This window comes from Solanum stenotomum, chromosome 5 (assembly GCF_019186545.1).
Source record: "Solanum stenotomum isolate F172 chromosome 5, ASM1918654v1, whole genome shotgun sequence".
Lineage (NCBI taxonomy): Eukaryota > Viridiplantae > Streptophyta > Magnoliopsida > Solanales > Solanaceae > Solanum > Solanum stenotomum.
Genome location: NC_064286.1, coordinates 59,007,478 through 59,027,951, shown reverse-complemented (window position 1 = coordinate 59,027,951; position 20,474 = coordinate 59,007,478). Strand labels below are relative to the sequence as shown.

The 20,474-nt window shown below is 38.9% G+C and overlaps 2 protein-coding genes across 3 annotated transcripts in view; both read right to left on the bottom strand.

The window, feature by feature from the left end:
* The window catches only part of LOC125864743 (acyl-coenzyme A oxidase 4, peroxisomal-like), a 1,153,105-nt gene that overhangs the window by 100,073 nt on the left and 1,032,558 nt on the right, over positions 1-20,474 (bottom strand). The window lies entirely within an intron of this gene.
* On the bottom strand, positions 6,084-8,210 carry LOC125864194 (uncharacterized). Its single transcript, XM_049544108.1, has 3 exons — positions 7,991-8,210; positions 7,803-7,897; positions 6,084-7,517 (listed from the first exon to the last, which is right to left on the bottom strand). The coding sequence occupies exons 1-3, from the start codon at positions 8,208-8,210 to the stop codon at positions 6,084-6,086; spliced, it is 1,749 nt and encodes a 582-aa protein (XP_049400065.1).

Here is a 20,474-nt window from a genome sequence, read left to right as displayed (position 1 = left end):
TCAACGGGTGAACTCTCAGAACTCGGGACATGATCAATTTGGTCCTCATTAGTCAGAGCAGGTGCTCCACTACCAAAAGCTCCAACTAAAGTTACATCTCGTTGTAGTTGTTCAAGGGCTTTGTTTTCCCGAGCTTTCCTCTTTGATGCTCTACGAGCTCTCTTTTCTTGTTTTCTTGCCTCTCTGGCTGGGTCAGTAGGGGTCTCCTCATCAAGTTCTCGAGCGTTTTCTCTTGCTGGATTTACTCGTGGGGGGTTCTCCCCAAAGATCATCAATTGAATGGAGGGTGCCTGATTTAACATTTGCATCAACGACTCTGACATGACTGGAGTGGGCTCTTGTACTCGCTTTTCAGCTAGCTTAGCAATCTGAGTGCACATCTCGGCCAACTGGGCTCTGAACTCTTCAGTATCTGCTGAACCGGTAGTCTGGAATTGATCCCGAACAAAGTTCTCCAAACCATCCATTCTGTCCTTTAAGACCGATAGCTCCGTCCTCATCTTATCTTTGCTCTCCTTTCTCGCAGCTAACACATTTGTCTCTATCAGCTGAGGCATCCGGAGCACAATCTGGTCTACCAATGTCTTTGTCTAGCACTGATCTGCAACCAATTTCTTAAGAAAAAACATAGGGATAGTGACAAAGGTACCTGGAGTCTGGAGGCTGAAGCTGGAGGAGGTGGTGCCTCTGTGGAAGGCTGTGATGACTCTCCATGTTCTGGACCTCTATCGGCATGTGGGATGTCAAGTGGGACATGTGGAACAACAGCTAAAGTACTCACAGTGGCAGACTTTGCGCTAAAGAGATAGTTCGCAGCATCTTTGATTTTAGAAACCTGGGTTAGTTTGAATGCCTCACCACATTTATCAACCAGGTAGTTCCGAGGAATGTTCGCTCCTAGACATAATTTCCCTATCAGACAGGGAAAAGAAAGTGCAGCTCTCTCATTTAGCGCCCTGTCACTCATCTCGATTGCTATTATTCGTCCCGCATTGATCGGGTAACCAACCATAAGACATGTTACCAACGAGGCCAAGAAAGGTGACAAAGTGTTATCATTAGCTGTCGGTCGCAATTGTGCTTGGAAGACATCCCACCAAACCTTGGCTAGAAAAGACAGCGAAACTCTGGTGATGAGTGTTGGAGTTGTGGTGACCCAAACTGCGTTTTCCCCATCTATGGCAATATGCTTCTCAATCCAGCGTAAAACCCTTTCTCGAGCAGTCTGATCTTCCATTGTAGCATCACTGGTGACCTCATGATGTTTGCCCTCAAAAAGGCCAACTGAAACTGGTGCAGAGTATTCCGGGCCATATATTGATTTGCCCCTAACTATGATTGAGTTGAGTGGACCCCAGGTAATAGCTATGTCTTTCTGTCCATGTTTCGTGGTTTCTGTATTTGCAACAAAATTCATCAATGTAGCTGCATAAGAGGAATAAAATTCTCTGGTCAGGTGGCTAGAGTATTCGCCAGGTGCATTGTCCATCCAGTCGAACTGATGGAGCTAAAATATCCGATAGATGTTCGAGAATTCTTTGATATCAGCTACCACCACCCTAGTCTAAGGCATTATTGCTCGATTCTTGAAGCCTCCAATTTTGTCCACAATACCATTGTCAAAGAATTTTTTAGACCTGTTGATAATCCACATAGAGCGATAACAAGCAATCAGTTGTGGTCTCAATGCACGGTTAGGTTCCTGAGCATTCACATATTTCACCATGGTATCATCATCGGTGATTTCCTCTTCACCCTCTCTATTAACTGCTTCCTCTCGTACTCCAGTTTCTGCTACTGTGGTGGCCACATGTGGAGAGGTACTTGTGTCACCCCGAGAACTACTTTTAGATTCAGCACTGCCCCCCAAGTCATCTGCAGATTGGCTGCCAGCAGCAGCATCAGATTTACTTCCCGAGATTTCCCCGTTATCAGAACTACTACCTCCATTTTCATCCTGAGGAGGAGAGTCCTGGAGAATAGCTCGTCTATCCAGTGATCTAGTAGCACGAGGCGAGTGATCTTCAGGTGTGACATTTATTTGCACCTCAGACCCACTCGCTTCAGAGTCTTCATGACACTCTGATTGCAAAGCGGTGACGGGGGCAGGTTTGGTAGCATTTTTTCTTCTAGGACCCATTGTACTTGAGGAACAAAACACCAATTCAGTACAATCATCAATAAAATGACACACTAGCTGGTACTCAGACTTCCCCTGTGTAATATCATCGTGACGCCCTGCCTTAAGAATGTCTTCACCCAATCTATCATCGAGAAGGGTCACGAAACCAACAATAAACAAAAACTGAATACAAAACTTTTTTATAATTGTACAACTAAAGTAGATAGATGAGAACCTGTACGGGCCGTGGTATGCACCACGGACCGTGAAAGTACTCGTAGGGTTGGGACAGAGTCAGTATGCAAGGTGCACTGTGGAACTTTTTACCCAAGGGATGTTCACAGACGGCTTCACGGCCCGTGGAGTGCACCACGGTTCGTGATACTGCCCGTGAACTTTAACTGACGGCTGGGTTGATTTCAAGTGTGGTCTACGACAAGTTGCACGACCCGTGATGTCTTCCACGATCCGTAGAACCTATCGTAGTCTTACACTTTGGGCAATATGTCAATCACCTTCTTCCCAACCTCGAATTTTAGCACTTAACCACCATTTTTACACAAATACAAAATCTTACTATAACTGAAGCTTTACCCTACTTCTTACTCAACTAAACTACTTAACCTAAAGTCAACCATCTACCAACAAATTCGACCCTCTGTCATAGACTAACACACATGACAGCAAAAACTTCACAATTTGACTTACCCACTACAATTCAGTACAAATCACAAGTAACTCGTCACATACTTATACTAAACTCGACTAAATCGAAGTAACTCAACTCACTGTTATACAAGATCGACCTGGTGGCAAGTGATGAATGAACTTACTTGGAGTTCAGAAATAAATTTCGCGCAGAAGGATGAATCAATGATTGCGACATGAGGTTCTTGACAACTTAGGATTAGGGCTTGGAATCTTTGATGAATTTAGGAATTTTGGATGATGGGAACTGATTTAAACCTCTGAAGAACCGTTATGGAAGAGAAAATAGGGAGAAAAACCTGACCTTTGGTGTTTTATGAGCAATATATATGTTTTAATTCAATTTTGCCTTTCACGCGTTGGGTCGGTTTCTTGGAAGAATTGGATTGACCTAATACTTGACTGCGGAAAACCAAGGATCATGAAGTTGCCTGTGAAGGGTAGCACGGTCTGTGACTTCAACTTTGAAACTTTGCATACCTGAGGTTCACGAGAGGCTAGACGGTCCGTACAAATCTTAACGGACCGTGAACCCTTTTTTATTCAATTTCCAGTAGCTTTTGAACTTTTTTCCTCCAGTTGACGAATCGTGAAAGTTCAATCTGCACCAAGTCCTGCATTTTTCCACCTATTCTCTCATGCACACATCAGCACACAGTGACTCTACAAAAACAAAGAAAAATAAGGCGAAAGGGAAAAATACCTAATACAATTAAATCTTGGGTTTCCTCCTAAGCAGCGCACAATTTCACGTCACGGCGCGACTCAAGTTACTTGATTACTCAGACTTCAACAAGTTTGCATTCCTCGACAATCTTCACATCATCAGGGACACCCAGATATGCCTTGATTCTCTGGCCATTAGCTTTGAACCTCTCGCCTTTATCATTTTCTAGCTCAATTGCACCAGATTGAAACACTTGTGTGACCTTAAAAGGTTCAGACCATTTAGACCTCAGTTTTCCTGAAAACAGACGCAGTTTGGAGTTGAAGAGTAAGACCAAGTCACCAGGAGTGAAACTTCTTTCTCAATATGCTTGTCATGATATAGCTTCATCCTCTCCGTATACAGTTCAAACCTCTCATAGGCCCTCAGACAGAACTTATTCATCTCATTGATCTAATCCAACCTTAAGTTTGCGATTTCGCTCCAATTTAGATTCAACTTCTTCAACGCCCAGAGTGTTTTATGCTCAAGCTCAACTGGCAAATGACATGCCTTTCCAAACACCAATTGATATGAAGACATACTAATAGGTGTCTTGAAAGCTGTCTAATATGCCCATAGAGCATCATCTAGCTTTCATGCCCAATCTGTCCTGTTGGCATTCACTGTCTTTGCCAAAATTGCTTTAATTTCCCTATTGGAGACTTCCACTTGACCACTAGTCTGTGGGTGATAAGTTGTTGCCACCTTGTGTTGTTTTACCCCATACTTGGTCAGAAGTGCACTAAAAACCTTGTTGCAGAAGTGAGAACTACCCTCATTGATAATGGCTCTGGGTGTTCCAAACCTTGAGAAGATGTTCTTTTTTAGAAAACCAGCAACACTCTTTCCATCGTTCTCAAGTAAAGCAACAACTTTAACCCAATTGGACACATAGTCAACCGCAACCAGTATGTGTTTCTGTCCATATAAACTCACAAAGGGTTCCATGAATTCAATAACCCACACATCAAACAATTCCACCTCCAAAATAGGTGTCATGGGTAACTCATGGCGCCGAGAGATGGCTCATTGCCGCTGGCACACATCACAGATCCTTACTATGTCCACTGCATCTTGATGAATTGTGGGATAGTACTACCCGCACTGCAGTATCTTGTGGGTTGTTCGAGCACCACCATGATGACCACCAACTGGAGATGAGTGACAGGCTTCCAAAATGTGCAACATTTTGGCTTCTAGAACACATCTTCTAATTATGTTGTGAACACACACCCTGTAAAAATACGGTTCATCCTAAAAGTACTTGTCTACATCATGCAGGAACCTTTTCCTTTGCTGATATGTCAACCCCTCAGGCATCAAATCACTAACAAGAAAATTACCATAGTCAGCAAACCAAGGAATAAGGTCAAGAGTAGCAGCTAATACCTGCTCATCTGGGAATGTGTCATCAATCTCGAGCTCAGGTTCTTCCTTCTTTGCAGCTTCCAACCTAGACAGGTAATCAGCTACCTAGTTCTAACAACCTCTCATGTCCTTCACTTTAAAGTCAAACTCTTAGAGAAGCAATACCCATCGGATCTGCCTAGGCTTAGCATCTTTCTTTGCCATGAGATATCTCAAGGTAGCATGGTCTGTGTGAACTATCACCTTAGTGCCCAGCAGGTAAGCTCTGAACTTTTCAAACGCATACACTACAGCTAATAGTTCCTCCTCAGTGACTACGTAGTTTCGTTGTGCCCCATTTAGTGACAAACTAGCATAGTAAATCGAATGGAACATCTTGTTGCGTTTTTGTTCCAACATAACTCCTAACGTAGTCTCGCTAGCATCACATATCACCTCAAATGGCTTCGCCCAGTCTGGGCTAATAATCATTGGTGCTGAAATCAGCTTTTCTTTTAGGCACTCAAAAGTGTTGAGACATGCCTCATCAAAGACAAATTTCGCCTCCTTCTCCAAAAGCTTGCACATAAGGTGTGCAATTTTGGAGAAGTCCTTGATAAAACGCCTATAGAATCCAGCATGTCCTAGAAAGCTTCGAACACCCTTCACACAGATCAATAGAGGTAACTTTTCAATCACCTTAATTTTGGCCTTGTCGACCTCGATTCTTTTTTGTGATACCTTGTGTCCAAGAACTATGCCCTCCTTTACCATGAAGTGGCACTTCTCCCAATTCAGCACCAAGTTGGCCTCCTCACATCTCTGTAAAGCCCTGCTAAGATTTAACAAATAGTCATCGAAAGTATCACCTAGTACAAAGAAATCGTCCATAAATACCTCTAAATTGTCTTCCACCATGTCATAGAAAATGGACATCATACACCTTTGGAATGTTGCTAGCGCGTTACATAGTCCAAATGGCATACGTTTAAACGCAAAGGTGCCATAAGGATATATGAAGGTGGTCTTTTCCTGATCTTCAGGAGCAATTGATAACTAGTTATAGACAGAGTATCCATCTAAGAAACAATACCACCCTTTACCTGCCAACCAATCAAGCATCTGGTCCATCAAAGTCTTGGGGAAATGATCCCTCAAAGTCCACTTGTTGAGCTTCTTGTAGTCCATACACACTCGTTATCCAATGACTGGTCTTTGTGGGACGAATTCATTTTTGGCATTTGCCACCACAGTCATACCGCCCTTTTTAGGCACACATTGCACTGGACTAACCCAGTGACTGTCAGAAATGGGATAAACCACCCCAACATCAAACCATTTGATTATCTCTTTCTTAACCACCTCTTGCATAGGTGGGTTTAGCCTCCGTTGGTGTTCAATGCTTGGGTTGCAATCCACCTTAAGTTGAATCTTATGGGTGCATATACCCGGAGGTATTCCAATTATATCAGCAATGGTCCACCCAATGGCCCTTTTGTACCTTCTCAACACCGTGATCACCTCTTTCACCTGCTCTTCATTTAAATCTGCAGCTAAAATCATAGGTAGAGTGTTAGTAGTCCCTAAAAATACATATCTGAGGTGATTAGGTAACTGCTTCAACTCTAGCACCGGTGGCTCCTCAGTGGATGGTTTTACTGGAGGGCTTGACCTGTTTTTCAAGTCCAAGTCCAGTTTCTTTGGAGCAAACGAGTGTGCTCCCATTCCATGCAAAGCATTCACGGTCTCTACATAGTCAGACCGGAAATCATCATCAAAGTTCATCAGAACTGCTGCTAATGTTTCAACCGCCATCCTCTCTTCTATGGGTACCTTCATGTCCTCATCAGCAACCACCTCTATTGCAGATATTACATTCATATCATTGGGTTGCTTCATTGACCTGCAAATATTGAATTTTACCTCATCCTTATTAAGTCTGAACTTCAGCTCACCTCTCTCAACATCTACCAAGGCTCTCCCTGTTGCCAAAAATGATCTTCCCGAAATGATGGGGACCTCAAAGTCCACCTCGCAATCTAAGATCACGAAGTCAGCCGGAAAAATGAAGGTGTCCACCCTCACAAGTTCATCACATAGGACTCCCACGGGCCGCTTAACTGACCTATCAGCCATCATCAACCTCATTGGTGTGAGTCTTGTAACTCCCAATCCCAGTTTCTTGTAGATGGCTAGTGGAATCAAGTTGATGCTGGCTCCTAGATCACATAACGATTTTGCAAAGCTGATTGACCCGATGGTGCATGGAATAGTGAATGCACCTGGGTCTTCTTCTTTTTTAACCAGAGATCTGGTAGCAATGGCGCTGCAATGATGAACATCATTAGTAAAATCAAGACTTACAGCTCTTTTCTTGGTAACCAAGTCCTTCGTGAACTTGGCATATCCTGGCATCTTCTCCAGAACTTCCACCAGCGGTATATTTACTGAAAGTTGCTTTAACATGGTGATGAACTTTGTAAACTTCCCGTCTTTGGCTTTCTTTTTGAACCTGTGAGGGAAAGGAGGAGGTGGCTTGGGAATTTGCTGTAAAGGCATGTCTTCCTGGACCTCTTTCCTTTTTCCTCTCACAGGTGGTGCTTTAGTCTGAAGATCCTCCAAGTCATCTACCTACACAGCTTCATCATCTACTCTGCCAGCTTTCTCAAACACCTGTTCATTATTAGTACCTACAGGAATAGGGTCAGAAAGAATTTTACCACTCATGGTGGCTATGGCCATGCAATGCCCGTCCTTTTTTGGATTTTGAATGGTGTCACTTGGTAGCGACCCATTCTTTCTTTGATTTAGAGAGGCAGAGAGTTGCCCCAACTACTGCTCAATTTGCTTGATGGAGGTAGTGTGGGAGTCTACCAATTGACTCATGCTTAAAAAATTCCCTCTCATCTCTTTCACCCCAGCATCAGTTGATTCAACCTTCTGGAGTACTCTAGCCATCATGTCTTCCAGCTTAGACCCACTAGAGCTACCACTTTCCCGGTCTCTATTACCTAGGGGTACATAAACACCACTGCGATCATTCCTATACCCATCTCTATTCTACAAGTTTCCTTGCTCTCTATTTGCTGGCCTATCATACTGACCATCCCTCGCATAGCTTCGACCTACATTTCCAGAATTGTAACCCTGATTTTTAGAGTTATAATTCTGGAAACCCCCTTGATTCCCCAAGTAGTTAGCTTCCTCATCAAGGTCAAGATCCTGATCCTCATACATGTTTTGTTGTCCTACAGCATTCACCTTTTCATACTTGACGACAATGTGCTTTGTGAGCAAATCTATCTGAGTCCTCATATGTGCCATGTCTTGATCTCTTTCTTCTTCTCTCTTCCACTGCTAAGCTGAAAGCTCAAATGTATACCCAAGTTTTCCTACCTCTGCATCTCTAGTGTACCATGCTCTGTTGTTCTTTGAGACCTCATCCAATAGTTGCATGCTCTCCGCAAATGACTTCCTCATAAATAAGCCTCCACACACTGTATCAACAACAGGTTTAGTAACATAATTAAGAGACCTATAAATGGCTCGTTTTAGATGTCTTTCGGTAAGATCATGGTTGGAGAATTTCTTCAGCTTTTGGTTGAACCTCCACCAAGTATCATGCATTGCCTCTCCTGGTAGCTGCTTGTGTGTACTAATCTCGTCCTTCATCTGCAGCTCTTTTGATTCTGGGAAAAATAGTTCCAGGAAAGCTTCATTCAACTCATTCCAAGTTCGGATGGAGTCATCATGCATCTCATTCAGCCAGTTAGTTGCCTCTCCAGTAAGAGACAATGGAAATAGCCTCAATCTCATTGATGTTTGGTTGACCCCAGGAATCTCCTGTGACTTACAGATCGCCACAAAATTCATTAGGTGTTGGTTCACATCATCACCAGATGCACCTCTAAACATACCTTTCAGGTTCAACAATTGGATCATGGTGATGGTGATTGTGAACTTAACACCTGGAGGTAAAGCAGGTAACACTATAGCTCCAGTGGCTCCAGCTCCGTCCAAGTTAGCATCATCTTGTTCATACATCATATGAGATGGATGTTGAGCTCTACCCCTTGGAGCTATTGGTTGGTGCTAAGGATGGATTACTCCTTCCACCCCTCTGTTTTCATCTACAACCCTAGGTTTATTGAATCCAACATTTTGCTGGACACCTGGCCTAGGTTGCTGGATACCTGCAGTTTGATGGACATTCCTTGCAGCATCAATCTCAGCTTCTAATCCTAGTATGTGCCTCTGAGCCTCTAATTCTTGTGCATTCACCATCTTTCGAAGAGTTCTCTGAAATTCAGGGTCGTAAGGAAGCAACGGAGCTCCTTTGCTTCTAGTGTTGGGCATGCACAATCTGACTCTCCTAAAAAAACACAAACACCAAACAAACCGTAAAATTAAGAAATATAACTACAATTGAATAAAAGCTAGTAAAACACTTCTGAATTGAAATTTCCCGGTAGTGGCGCCAAAATTTGATACGTCCAAACTTACACTCCAAATAAGAAGTGTAAACGGCCATTGTCAATTAACAGAATTCAACTAGAGTTGAGGTCGATCCCACAGAGAATTTCTTTGCAGATAAAGTTTCACTGTCGCGTTTACTCAATTGTCGTTACTATTTCCTAAACAAATAACACGGAAAGTAAATTGGGTTTGGTTGAAATGTAGTTTATCACCAACACTTGCAGTCAAAACTTAGATACACAGTTAACAGACTATCTCATTGTAAGTTGATTCAGTTAATTTAAAGAAACCAGGTTTTGTGTTCACTATGACATCAATTATAATGCTCTCCCGTAATTTGAGTGTCAGTAAATCAATGTTTACAGAACCTTTGCGAGTTGAATTAATCTAACGCTTCTCAGCCTAATCAGATAATATTCACTCTAATTCTCCCGAACTTAAAGTGTTATCAATATTGGACTTCGCTTAATTTGATATGGTGTTAAAGATCTCTTCTTTCGAACTCCAACTTTAACTGCAATTCATTAACTTAGTTTAGCTTTTTCCAAACTAGTGTTTTTCTCTCGAACAAACACCAGAAACAGGCATGTCAAAAGAGTGCACTCAATAGACTAAAATGATAATGAAAGCTGCAAACTACAGGTTGTAAACAAAGACTGCCTTTACTCATTTTACGGAATCGCAACTAGAATATCGTCATAGATACCACACACACAGTCGTGGAATTTAGCCACTCATGCTTTCACGTAAGAAATCAGTAATTAGGGACGAAAACATATTGAGAAAGACTTATGAAAGTAATTAGCAAATTAACAATCACTTTGATAATCTAATAGTTTGAATCTGAGTTTTCAACTAGTAACAATAATCCCAAAATCCAAAAATTGAAAGCTAAGAGTAATCCTCTGTCCTTCATTGTAAAATGTAAGATAATGAATAATGATCCCCAAAACGACCTAAAGTAATTCAAAATAAAATGTTTAAAAGGAGTCCTAGTTGAACTAGGACTGAAATGTCGGATGGCTTTACGGCCACTTCTATGGTTCGTAGAGGGCTTCACGGGTCGTGAAGCCCTCCTTGATCTTCCCTTTAACTTTCCTAAAGGTTGGGTCTTCAATGCCTTCATTGGAAAATGCACCACGGGAGCTATCACAGTTTGTAGTGAGGACCACGGCCCGTGAAATCGCATGTGGTCTTCACTTGGGTTTCAACCTTCTTTCAACTCTCTCTTGGTGTCACACTGGTTTAGTTTCACGGCAGGTACCACGGTTCGTGGTGAGGACTACGATTCGTAGAACCCTCTGTAGTCTTTATTTGGTTATTCTTTCTCTTCATCTTCTCAAGGCTCAATACAGCCTTACTTCCACGAGCTCCACTACGAACCATAATGAAGTTCACGGTCCGTGAAATTGGCCGTGAACTTCACTTGGTCAACATCATCTCTACTTCTTTTTCCGCTTTTCTATACAACCCAAATTCTTCCTACACATTTAACAAACCCATCAAATAATCCAAAAATTTCACCTAATTACAATATTATATCATAGTTATTAAGCATCAAATGTGTCACAATTTCGCGGCACATCAAACACTTATCAAGAACTCATCAAGAAATTAAATTGCTCAATATTTATGGATAGATTCGCAAAAGAAACTCATGATTGGCGTGTGGGTGAACGAACCCATTGTTATGTGATCTCACATACCTTGTAGGGATTAACCCTTGGCGAAATTCGCAAGCAAAACCTCAAGAACGATGATGAACTTTGGTCTTTCTCCTCTTTTCTTCTCTTTTCTCATCTCTCAAAGCCCTAGCATAGTTTTGTAAAGTGTAAATAAAACCAAAGCAGTTTAGACCCTAACTAATCCACTAAAAATGAATTAAACCAATTGGGTAGGGAAAAGACTAAAATCCCCCTCTTATTTTCGAGTAACTTTCCTTAAATGGTCAGCCTGACTTCAAAAGGGAATATATCTCTCATACAAGCTCAAAAATTAGCATACTTGGTGGCATTGAAAAGAGGACTCGGAGATCTTTCATTTTATATCTTATGGGTGTCCTAGCTCATCATGTACTAAAAGTTATGGCCGTTTGAAGTTGGCCCAAAATTTAAAAGAACTAAGGAATGACTTGATTGAATTATATTTAATTCTTTTTCGACCTCAAGGTGCTATATCTAGTGACCTGACCTTGATACTTAAGAAAATTTTAAATTTCTCCGTAAAATCCTACTCACAACGAAGGATGGTTCCAGTCTTAGTTCAAAAAAAATTGGGGTGTTACAGTGATGGTTCCCCAACTCAATACAGATGTCCTCATAAAGTTTTTTGAGAGAAGAATTTTGGTCGCCTGATCCATGGGCTAATACACACGAAAAATAGAGCAATTTATGTGATTCTAAAAAAGGGCATGTAAATGCGGAAATGGACATGATAAAATGGTGTGAGTATATGTGATGGTTCCAAACTCAATACGGATATCCTCATAAAAAAGTTTAGAAGAAAATTATGGGTGCTCCGGGCGTCATATTAATGGGCTAATACAAACGAAAAATAGAGCAATTTGCGTGATTGCTAAAAATGGGCATGTAGATGCGAAAATGGGCCTGAAGAAAATGGTGTGAGTATACGTGATGGTTCTCCAACTCAATATAGAGGTCCTCATAAAGTTTTGTGTGCTTCGAACGCTAGATCTATAGGCTAATACACATGAAAAATAGAGCAATTTTTGCGATTCCTAAAAAAGGTCATGTAGATATGAAAATGGGAGTGAAAGAAATTGTGAGAGTATACGTGATGGTTCCCCAACTCAATAAGAGGTCCTCATAAAGTGTTTTTTGAAAAAATATTTGGGTGTTCCGGGCGCTAGATTCATGGGCTAATAGACATGAAATATAGAGTAATTTTTTCGCGATTCCTAAAAAAGAGCCTCTAGATTCTAAAATGGGCGTGAAAACAATAGTGTGAGTATACGTGATGGGTCCCTAACTCAATATGGATGTCCTCCTAAAGGTTTTTAAGAAAAAAAAAATTGGTGCTTAGGGCGCCAGATCCATGGGCTAATACACACGAAAAATAGAGAAATTTGCGCAATTCCTACAAAAGGGCCTGTAGATATGGAAATGGGCTTGAGAAAAATATTGTGAGTATACGTGATGGTTCTCCAACTCAATACGGAAGTCCACATAAAGTATTTTGAGAAAAGAAATTGAGTGCTACGAGGCCAGATTGCGGGGCTAATTCACACGAAAATAGAGGAATTTGTGTGATTCCTAAAAAAGGGCATATAGATGCGGAAATGGGCATGAAATAAATAGGCGTGAAATAAATTGTGTGAGTCTACGTGATGGTTCCCCAAGTCAATACGGAGGTCCTCATAAAGTTTTAAGAGAAAAATATTTTGGGTGCTCCGGGCCAGATCCATGGGCTAATACACACGAAATAGAGAAATTTGCGCGATTCCTAAAAGGGGGCCTGTAGATGTAGAAATGGGCGTGAAAAAAATTATGAGATTATACGTGATAGTTTCCCAACTCAATGCGAAGGTCCTCTTAAAAAATATTGAGATAAAAATATTAGGTGCTCCGGGCGCTAGATCCATGGGCTAATACACACAAAAATAATAGAATTAACACGATTGCTAAAAAAGGGCCTGTATATGCGGAAATAGGAGTGGAAAATATGGTGTGAGTATACGTGATGGTTCCCAAACTCAAGGTCCTTACAAAGTTTTTTTAGAAAACTTTTTTGGGTCCTCCTGGCACCCGATCCATGGGTAATACACACAAAAAATAGAGAAATTTATGCGATTCCTAAAAAGGCCTTGTAGAAGCGGAAATGGGCGTGAATAAAATAATGTGAGTAAACGTGATGGTTCACCAACTCTATACGGATGTCCTCATAAAGTTTTTTGAGAAAACAATTTTGGGTGCTTCGTGCCAGATCCATGGGCTAATACACACAAAAAATAGAGCAATTTGTGCAATCTGAGTAAGAGCTCTTACTGGAATAACCAGTGCTCTGTTTGTGACCATTCCCACTTCAAAGTCAAAGATTTCCGAAAGAAAGGACTGTAGAAGTGGAAATGGGAGTGAAAAAAATGGTGTGAGTGTATGTGATGATTCCCCAACTCAATACAGAGGTCATCATAAAGTTTTTTGAGAAAAAACTTTTAGGTGCTCAGGGTGTTAGATCAATGGGCTAATACACATAGAAAATAGTGCAATTTGTGTGATTCCTAAAAATAAAAGGCATGTAGATGTAGAAATGGGGGTGAAAAAATGGTGTGAGTATACGTGATGGTTCCCAAACTCAATACAAATTTCCGCATAAAGATTTTTGAGAAATAAAATTTGAGTGCTCTGGACAACACATCTACGGGCTAATACACAAGAAAAATAGAGCAATTTGTGTGATTTTAAAAAAAGGGCCTGTAGAAGCAGAAATGGGAGTGAAAAAATTGAGTGAGTATACGTGATGGTTCCCCAACTCTATACATATGTCCTCAAATAAAATTTGATCAAAAAAATTGGGTGCTTCGGGCGCCCGATCCATGGGCTAATACACACAAAAAATAGAGTAATTTGTGCGATTTCTAAATAAAGGACTATAAAAGCGGAAATGGGAGTGAAAAATTGAGTGATTATACAAAATGGTTCCCAAACTCAATACAGATGTCCTCATAAATTGGGGTGTTCTGTGCGCCAGATCCATGGGCTAATACACACAAAAATAGAGCAATTTGCGCGATTTTTAAAAAGGTCATGCAGATGCAAAAATGGGCGTTAAAAAAATGATGTGAGAATACGTGATGGTTCTCCAACTCAATACGAAGGTCCTCATGAAGTTTTTAGAAAAAAAATATGATGCTCCAGGCGCCAGATCCATGGGTTAATACACACGAAAAATAGAGCAATTTGCGCGATTTCTAAAATAGTGCTTGTAGATGCGGAAATGGGCGTGAATAAAATGGTGTGAGTATAAGTGATGGTTCCCTAAACTCAATACAAAGGTCCTCATAAATTTGTTTTAGAAAAAAATTTTGGGTAATCCGGGCGCCAGATATATGGACTAATACACAGGAAAAATAGGGCAATTTGCGCGATTCATAAAAAAAGGCCTTGTTGATGCGGAAATGGGCGTGAAAAAATGGTGTGCGTATACGTGATGTTCCCTCAACTCAATACAGAAGTCCTCATATAGTTTTCTGATGAAAAGAATTGAATGCATTGGGCACCAGATCTATGGGCTATTAAACGCAAAAAATATGGGGAATTTGCGTGATTCCTTAAAAAAGGCCTGTAGATGCGGAAAATAGGGGTGAAAATAATGGTATGAGTATACGTGATAGTTCCCCAACTTAATACGGAGGTCCTCATAAAGTTTTTTGAGAACAAAAATTTGGGTGCTCCGAGCGACAGATCCATGGGGGTAATACACATGAAAAATAGAGCAATTTGCGCAATTTCTAAAAAAGGGGTCTTCTAGATACGAAAATGGCGTGAAAGAAATGGTGAGAATATACGTGATGGTTCCCCAACTCAATACAGATGTCCTCAGAATGTTTTTTGAGAAAAAAATTTGTTGCTCCGTGAGCCAGATCCATGGGCTAATACACACGAAAATAGAGGAATTTGAGCAATTCCTAAAAAAAGGCATGTATATGCGGAAATGGGCATGAAAGAAATGGTCTGACTATATATGATGGTTCCCAACTCAATATGGAAGTCCTCATTAAGTTTTTTGAGAAAAAAATTGGGCGCTCCGGGCGGTAGATCCATGGGCTAATACACACAAAAAATAGAGCAATTTGCGTGATTCCTAAAAAAAGGCATGTAGATGCAGAAATGGGCGTGAAAAAAATGGTGTGAGTATATGTGATGGTTCCCCAACTCAATATAGAGGTCCTCATAAAAAATTTTGAGAAAAAAATTTGGTTGCTCCGGGCGCCAAATCCATGGGCTAATACACACAAAAAATAGAGTAATTTGATCGATTCCTAAAGAAGGGTCTGTAGATGTGAAAATGGGCATGAAAAAAATGGTGTGAATATACATGATGGTTCAAAACTCAATAAGGATATCCTCATACAGTTTTTTGAGAAAAATATTTTAGGTTCTCTGGGCACTAAATTCATGGGCTAATACACATGAAAATAGAGCAATTTGCGTGATACCAAAAGAGGGCTTTTAGATGCGGAAATGGCGTGAGAAAAAAGGTCTGAGTATATATGATGGTTCCCCAACTCCATACGAAGGTTGTCATAAAGTTTTTTGAGGAAAAAAATTGGGTTCTCCGGACGCCATTTTCATAGACTAATACACACAAAAAATAGAACAATTTACGTGAGTCCTAAAAAGTGACTTGTAGATGCGAAAATAGGCGTGAAAAAATTAAAGTGTGAGTATACGTGATTGTTCAATAACTCAATACGGAGGTCCTCATAAAGTTTTTGAAAAAAAATTGGGTGCTTAGGGCGCCAAATCAGTGGGCTAATACACACGAAAATAGAGGAATTTGCGCGATCGCTGAAAAAAGGCATGTAGATGCGTAAATGGGCTTGAAAAAAAATGGTATGAGTGTATGTGATGGTTCCCAAACTCAATACGGAGGTCCTCATAATGTTTTCTGAGAAAAAAATTTTAGGTTCTCAGGGCGCCAGATCCATGGGCTAATAACACACGAAAAATATAGGAATTTGCAAGATTTCTAAATAAGGGCTTGTAGATGCGGAAATGGGCGTGAAAAAAATTGTGTGATTATACGTGATGGTTCCCCAACTCAATACGGATGTCCTCAAAATGTTTTTCGAGAAAAAAAAATTTAGGTTCTCCGGTAGCTTGATCCATGGGCTAATACACACGAAAAATAAAGCAATTTGCGTGATTCCTAAAATAGAGCTTATAGATGCAGAAATGGACGTGAAAAAAATGGTGAGAGTATACTTGATGGTTCCAAACTCAATACGTATGTCCTCATAAAGTTTTTTGAAAAAACAAATGGGTGCTCTGGGCACCAGATCCATGGGCTAATACACACGAAAAATAAAGCAATTTTGCATGATTCCTAAAAAGGGGCATGTAGATGCTGAAATTGTTGTGTAAAAAATGGTCTGAGTATATGTGATTATTCCACAACTCAATACAAAGGTCCTCATAAAATTTTTTAAGGAAAAAAAATTGGATGCTCCGGGCGCCATATCTATAGGCAAATACACACGAAAAACAAAGCAATTTTTGCGATTCCTAAAAACTGGCCTGTAGATGCGGAATGTGCGAAAAAATGGTGTAACTTTACGTGATGGTTCTCGCATTCAATACGGAGGTTCTCATAAAGTTTTTTAAGAAAAAAATTTTGGTTGTTCTGGGCACCAGATTGATGGACTAATAAACACGAAAATAGAGTAATTTTTTCGCGATTCCTAAAAAAGGGTCTATAGATACGGAAATTGGCATGAAAAAAATGGTGTGAGTATATGTGATGATTTCCAAACTAAAAACGGATGTCCTCATAATGGTTTTTGAGAAAAAATTGGATGCTTCGGGCGCAAGATCCATGGGCTAATACAACGAAAAATAAAGCAATTTGCGTAATTCTTAAAAAAAAAAAGGCATGTAGATGTGAAATGGGCGAGAGAAAAATGGTGTGGATATATGTGATGGTTCCTTTATTCAATACGGAGGTCCTCATAAAGCTTTTTGAGAAAATGTTTTTGGGGGTTTCAGGTGTCAGATCCATGGGCTATAACACACGAAAAAAATAGAGCAATTTATTTGATTCCTAAAAAGGGCGGGCTTGTAGATGCGGAAATGGGCATGAGAAAAATGGTGTGAGTATAGGTGATGGTTCCCCAACTCAATACGGATGTCCTAATAAAGTTTTTTGAGATAAAAATTTTAGGCGCTCCAGGCGCCAAATCCATGGGCTAATACACAAAATAAATAGAGCAATTTGTGCGATTCTTAAAAATAGCTTGTAGATGCGGAAATGAGCGTGAAAAAATGGTGTGAGTATATTTGATGGTTCTCCAACTCAATACGGAGGTTCACACAAAAAATTTTGAGAAAAAAATATTTGGGTGCTCCGGGCACCACATCCATAGGCTAATACACACGAAAAATAGAGCAATTTGCACAATTCCTAAAAATAGACCTGTAGATGCAGAAATGGGCATGAATAAAATGGTGTGAGTATAGTTGATTGTTCCCGAACTCAATACGGATGTTCTAATAATGTTTTGTGAGGAAAAAAAATTTTGGTGCTCTGGGGGCCAGATCAATGAGCTAATACATGAAAAAATAGAGCAATTTGCACGATTCATAAAAAAGGTATGTAGATGAGGAAATGGGCGTGAAAAAAATGGTGTGAGTATACATGATAGTTCCCCAACTCAATACAGAGTCCACACAAAGTTTTTTGAGAAAAAAAAATTGGGGTCTCTGGGCTCCAGATCCATGGGCTAATACACACGAAAAATAGAGCAATTTGCGCAATTCGTAAAAAAAGGGCTTGTAGAAGCGAAAATGGGCGTGAATAAATTGGTGTGAGTATACATCATGGTTCTCCAACTCAATACGGAGGACCTCATAAAGTTTTTTTTTAAAAAAAATTAGGTGCTCCGGACGCCAGATCCATGGGTTTATACACATGAAAATAAAGCAATTTGCGTGATTACTCAAAAAAGGCTTGTAAATGCGAAAATGTACGTGAGTAAAATGATGTGAGTATATGTGATGGTTCAAAACTCAATACGGAGGTCCTCATAAAAAAATGTTAAAAAATCAAACCAAAATAAATAAGTGTAGTTGAATCACTAGGAGCTACTTGATAAAGATCTGCTAACAAAAACTTATCTGATTGATGGCAAAATTAAATACTTGAAAAATGAATCAAAACAGTGAATTATAAATGACAACGATAAATGGAAGTTACAATAACCCGCTTACAGTGTCTAAGTATTTTTTTTCTCTTATGGGGCGATGGTGAAGAGATATGAAACTAGGCACATAAGGGATTAAAATTGAAGCAGTTCTAGTGGAGGTTTGAAATTCATCCAATATCCTTCCAGCTGCAACATCGAAAAAAACCATTGTATCATATGTATCATATAACAATTGATGATTCTTGTTTTCTCTTGGAGATTTTCATTCTTTCTTTGCACGTCCTATCAATCCAGAATTAGATTAAATATACATAAGGAAGTTATACATACATTAAAAAAAGAAAATATGCAATCAATATAATCTAGCTCATTAAATTTGAGATGTAGAAATGCAAACATTTAAATTAGGTTGTAAAAATCATCCAACGTACCTTGCCAACCAAAGTGATGTGAACTCTTTGTAAGAATTTCAACAAAAAAAATATTTATATTTGCAAGTAAATAATATTTGTAGTGATGTAGACCATAAATATAAATAGAACTATATGTTAGGTTTTTGTAACAAAACACACAAGATTTTAGGTAAAGAAAGAAGATATCAATCTCATCAACGCAAATGACTAGGACTTTAATTTCCGGACTTTTTCCCAATTAATTAAACAAACAAAAGAAAACAAAGGATATAAGATATTATAATTTTTGTCATGGCGCTATCATAGCTAATGTGACGTCAAGTGTAAAGTACAACATATTGTGAGAGTATATGGTATTAAATTCACTTTTAAATAATAAAGGTGTGTAATAGATTTGCTTTTATCGAAGGTGCACTTTCAATTGGGCTTGGTGCTTTTGTTTTAAACAGTCCCGAAAATGCTTTACATGAATCCTTTTGCTTCGTACTTATATTTTCTTTAATTTTGTGTTCGATACTGTATTATCCCTCAACTAGTTTAAATAGAGTTTGCATTGCATAAGCCTATTAACGGGGAAACACTCCTAGTTAGGATTTTGATTTTTTTTTTTTTCATTCTGACGACTCGAACCTCAAACATCTAGTTAAACATGAAAAGATATTCAAATTAAGTAAGAGTAGTTCACGATATGTTAAGTCTATTTAGTGCTTCATTTATTTTGATTTTTTTAGGCCATGTACATATATTAATTGATCCTAGTCATTTCAGTTACTTTTCTCATTTCGAATCTTATTTTATGAGTATGATTTTCCCTTTTTGTGAATACATTAGGCCTAAACAAAAAAATTAAAAAATCAAACCAAAATAAATAAGTGTAGTTGAATCACCAGGAGCTAGAAGTTGATGAAGATCTAGTAACAAAAACTTATTTGAATGATGGCAAAATTAATTAGTTGAAAAGTGATTACAAATGAATTGGTTCGTGACTTAAAACAGTCGATTATAAAATTATTCGATTATGAATGGCAAGGATTTCTTAAAAAGTCCTTGTAAATTTGTTTATTTGTTTTTGATGGTTTGAGTTTAATTTAATCATTGAGAATTGCATGTTTGGATTGGTATTAAAAGGTTTGATATCGAATTTGGAATTGAATTGAACTACCTTGAAATAATCATCAGTTTTGATATAGTATTCTAACAAATGTCAAGGTCAAATTGTGAGATTGTTAGGATATATATTACTAACAATGTGTCTATATATGTAATATTTATTATTAAACAATTGTTCATTCAATTTTAGTAAAATATTTAATAGATCATGTATTCGTTTATATGTCCGTTTACTTATATAGTAGATGATTTAATTTATAAAGTTTTAGTAGGCGTTTGGACATGTGATTTCATCTTGTGATTTAAAATCATCTAGCACCTCGAATCATTTTATTTGGCATTAAAGTTTCATTTTTATTTTAGCAATATAATTGGAAGATCTATTTGCTTGACTTAGTTTGTCACCTAGACCATCCTACTTACGACTTTGTTAATCAAACATTTGAAATTATTAAAATACACTATTTTAAATCCCTCTAATCATGTGTGTCATCTCTCAATCGCACTAATGTGGATAAAACATCATTATCTACGTCAAATATAAATTGTCGCATTAGATATAAATTACCACATCATTTTTATCATTATAAATACTATTTTTTTTAAAAGAAAATCGCAAACACTTGTTTTCTTCAATTAACGGGAATAATTATAAGTTTTTTCAAGATTTTCATTTTTTTTCAAAGCTTTTCATCTATATTAAAATGT

Excerpts from the sequence above, each read along its gene's own strand:
- LOC125864194 (XM_049544108.1), bottom strand. The coding sequence starts at position 8,210 with ATGGCACATATGAGGACTCAGATAGATTTGCTCACAAAGCACATTGTC. Across the intron at positions 7,898-7,990 it reads TCGAAGCTATGCGAGGGATG|GTAATAGAGACCGGGAAAGT; the intron begins GTCAGTATGATA and ends ATGTACCCCTAG. Across the intron at positions 7,518-7,802 it reads TTGAATCAACTGATGCTGGG|GTAGATGACTTGGAGGATCT; the intron begins GTGAAAGAGATG and ends GAAGCTGTGTAG.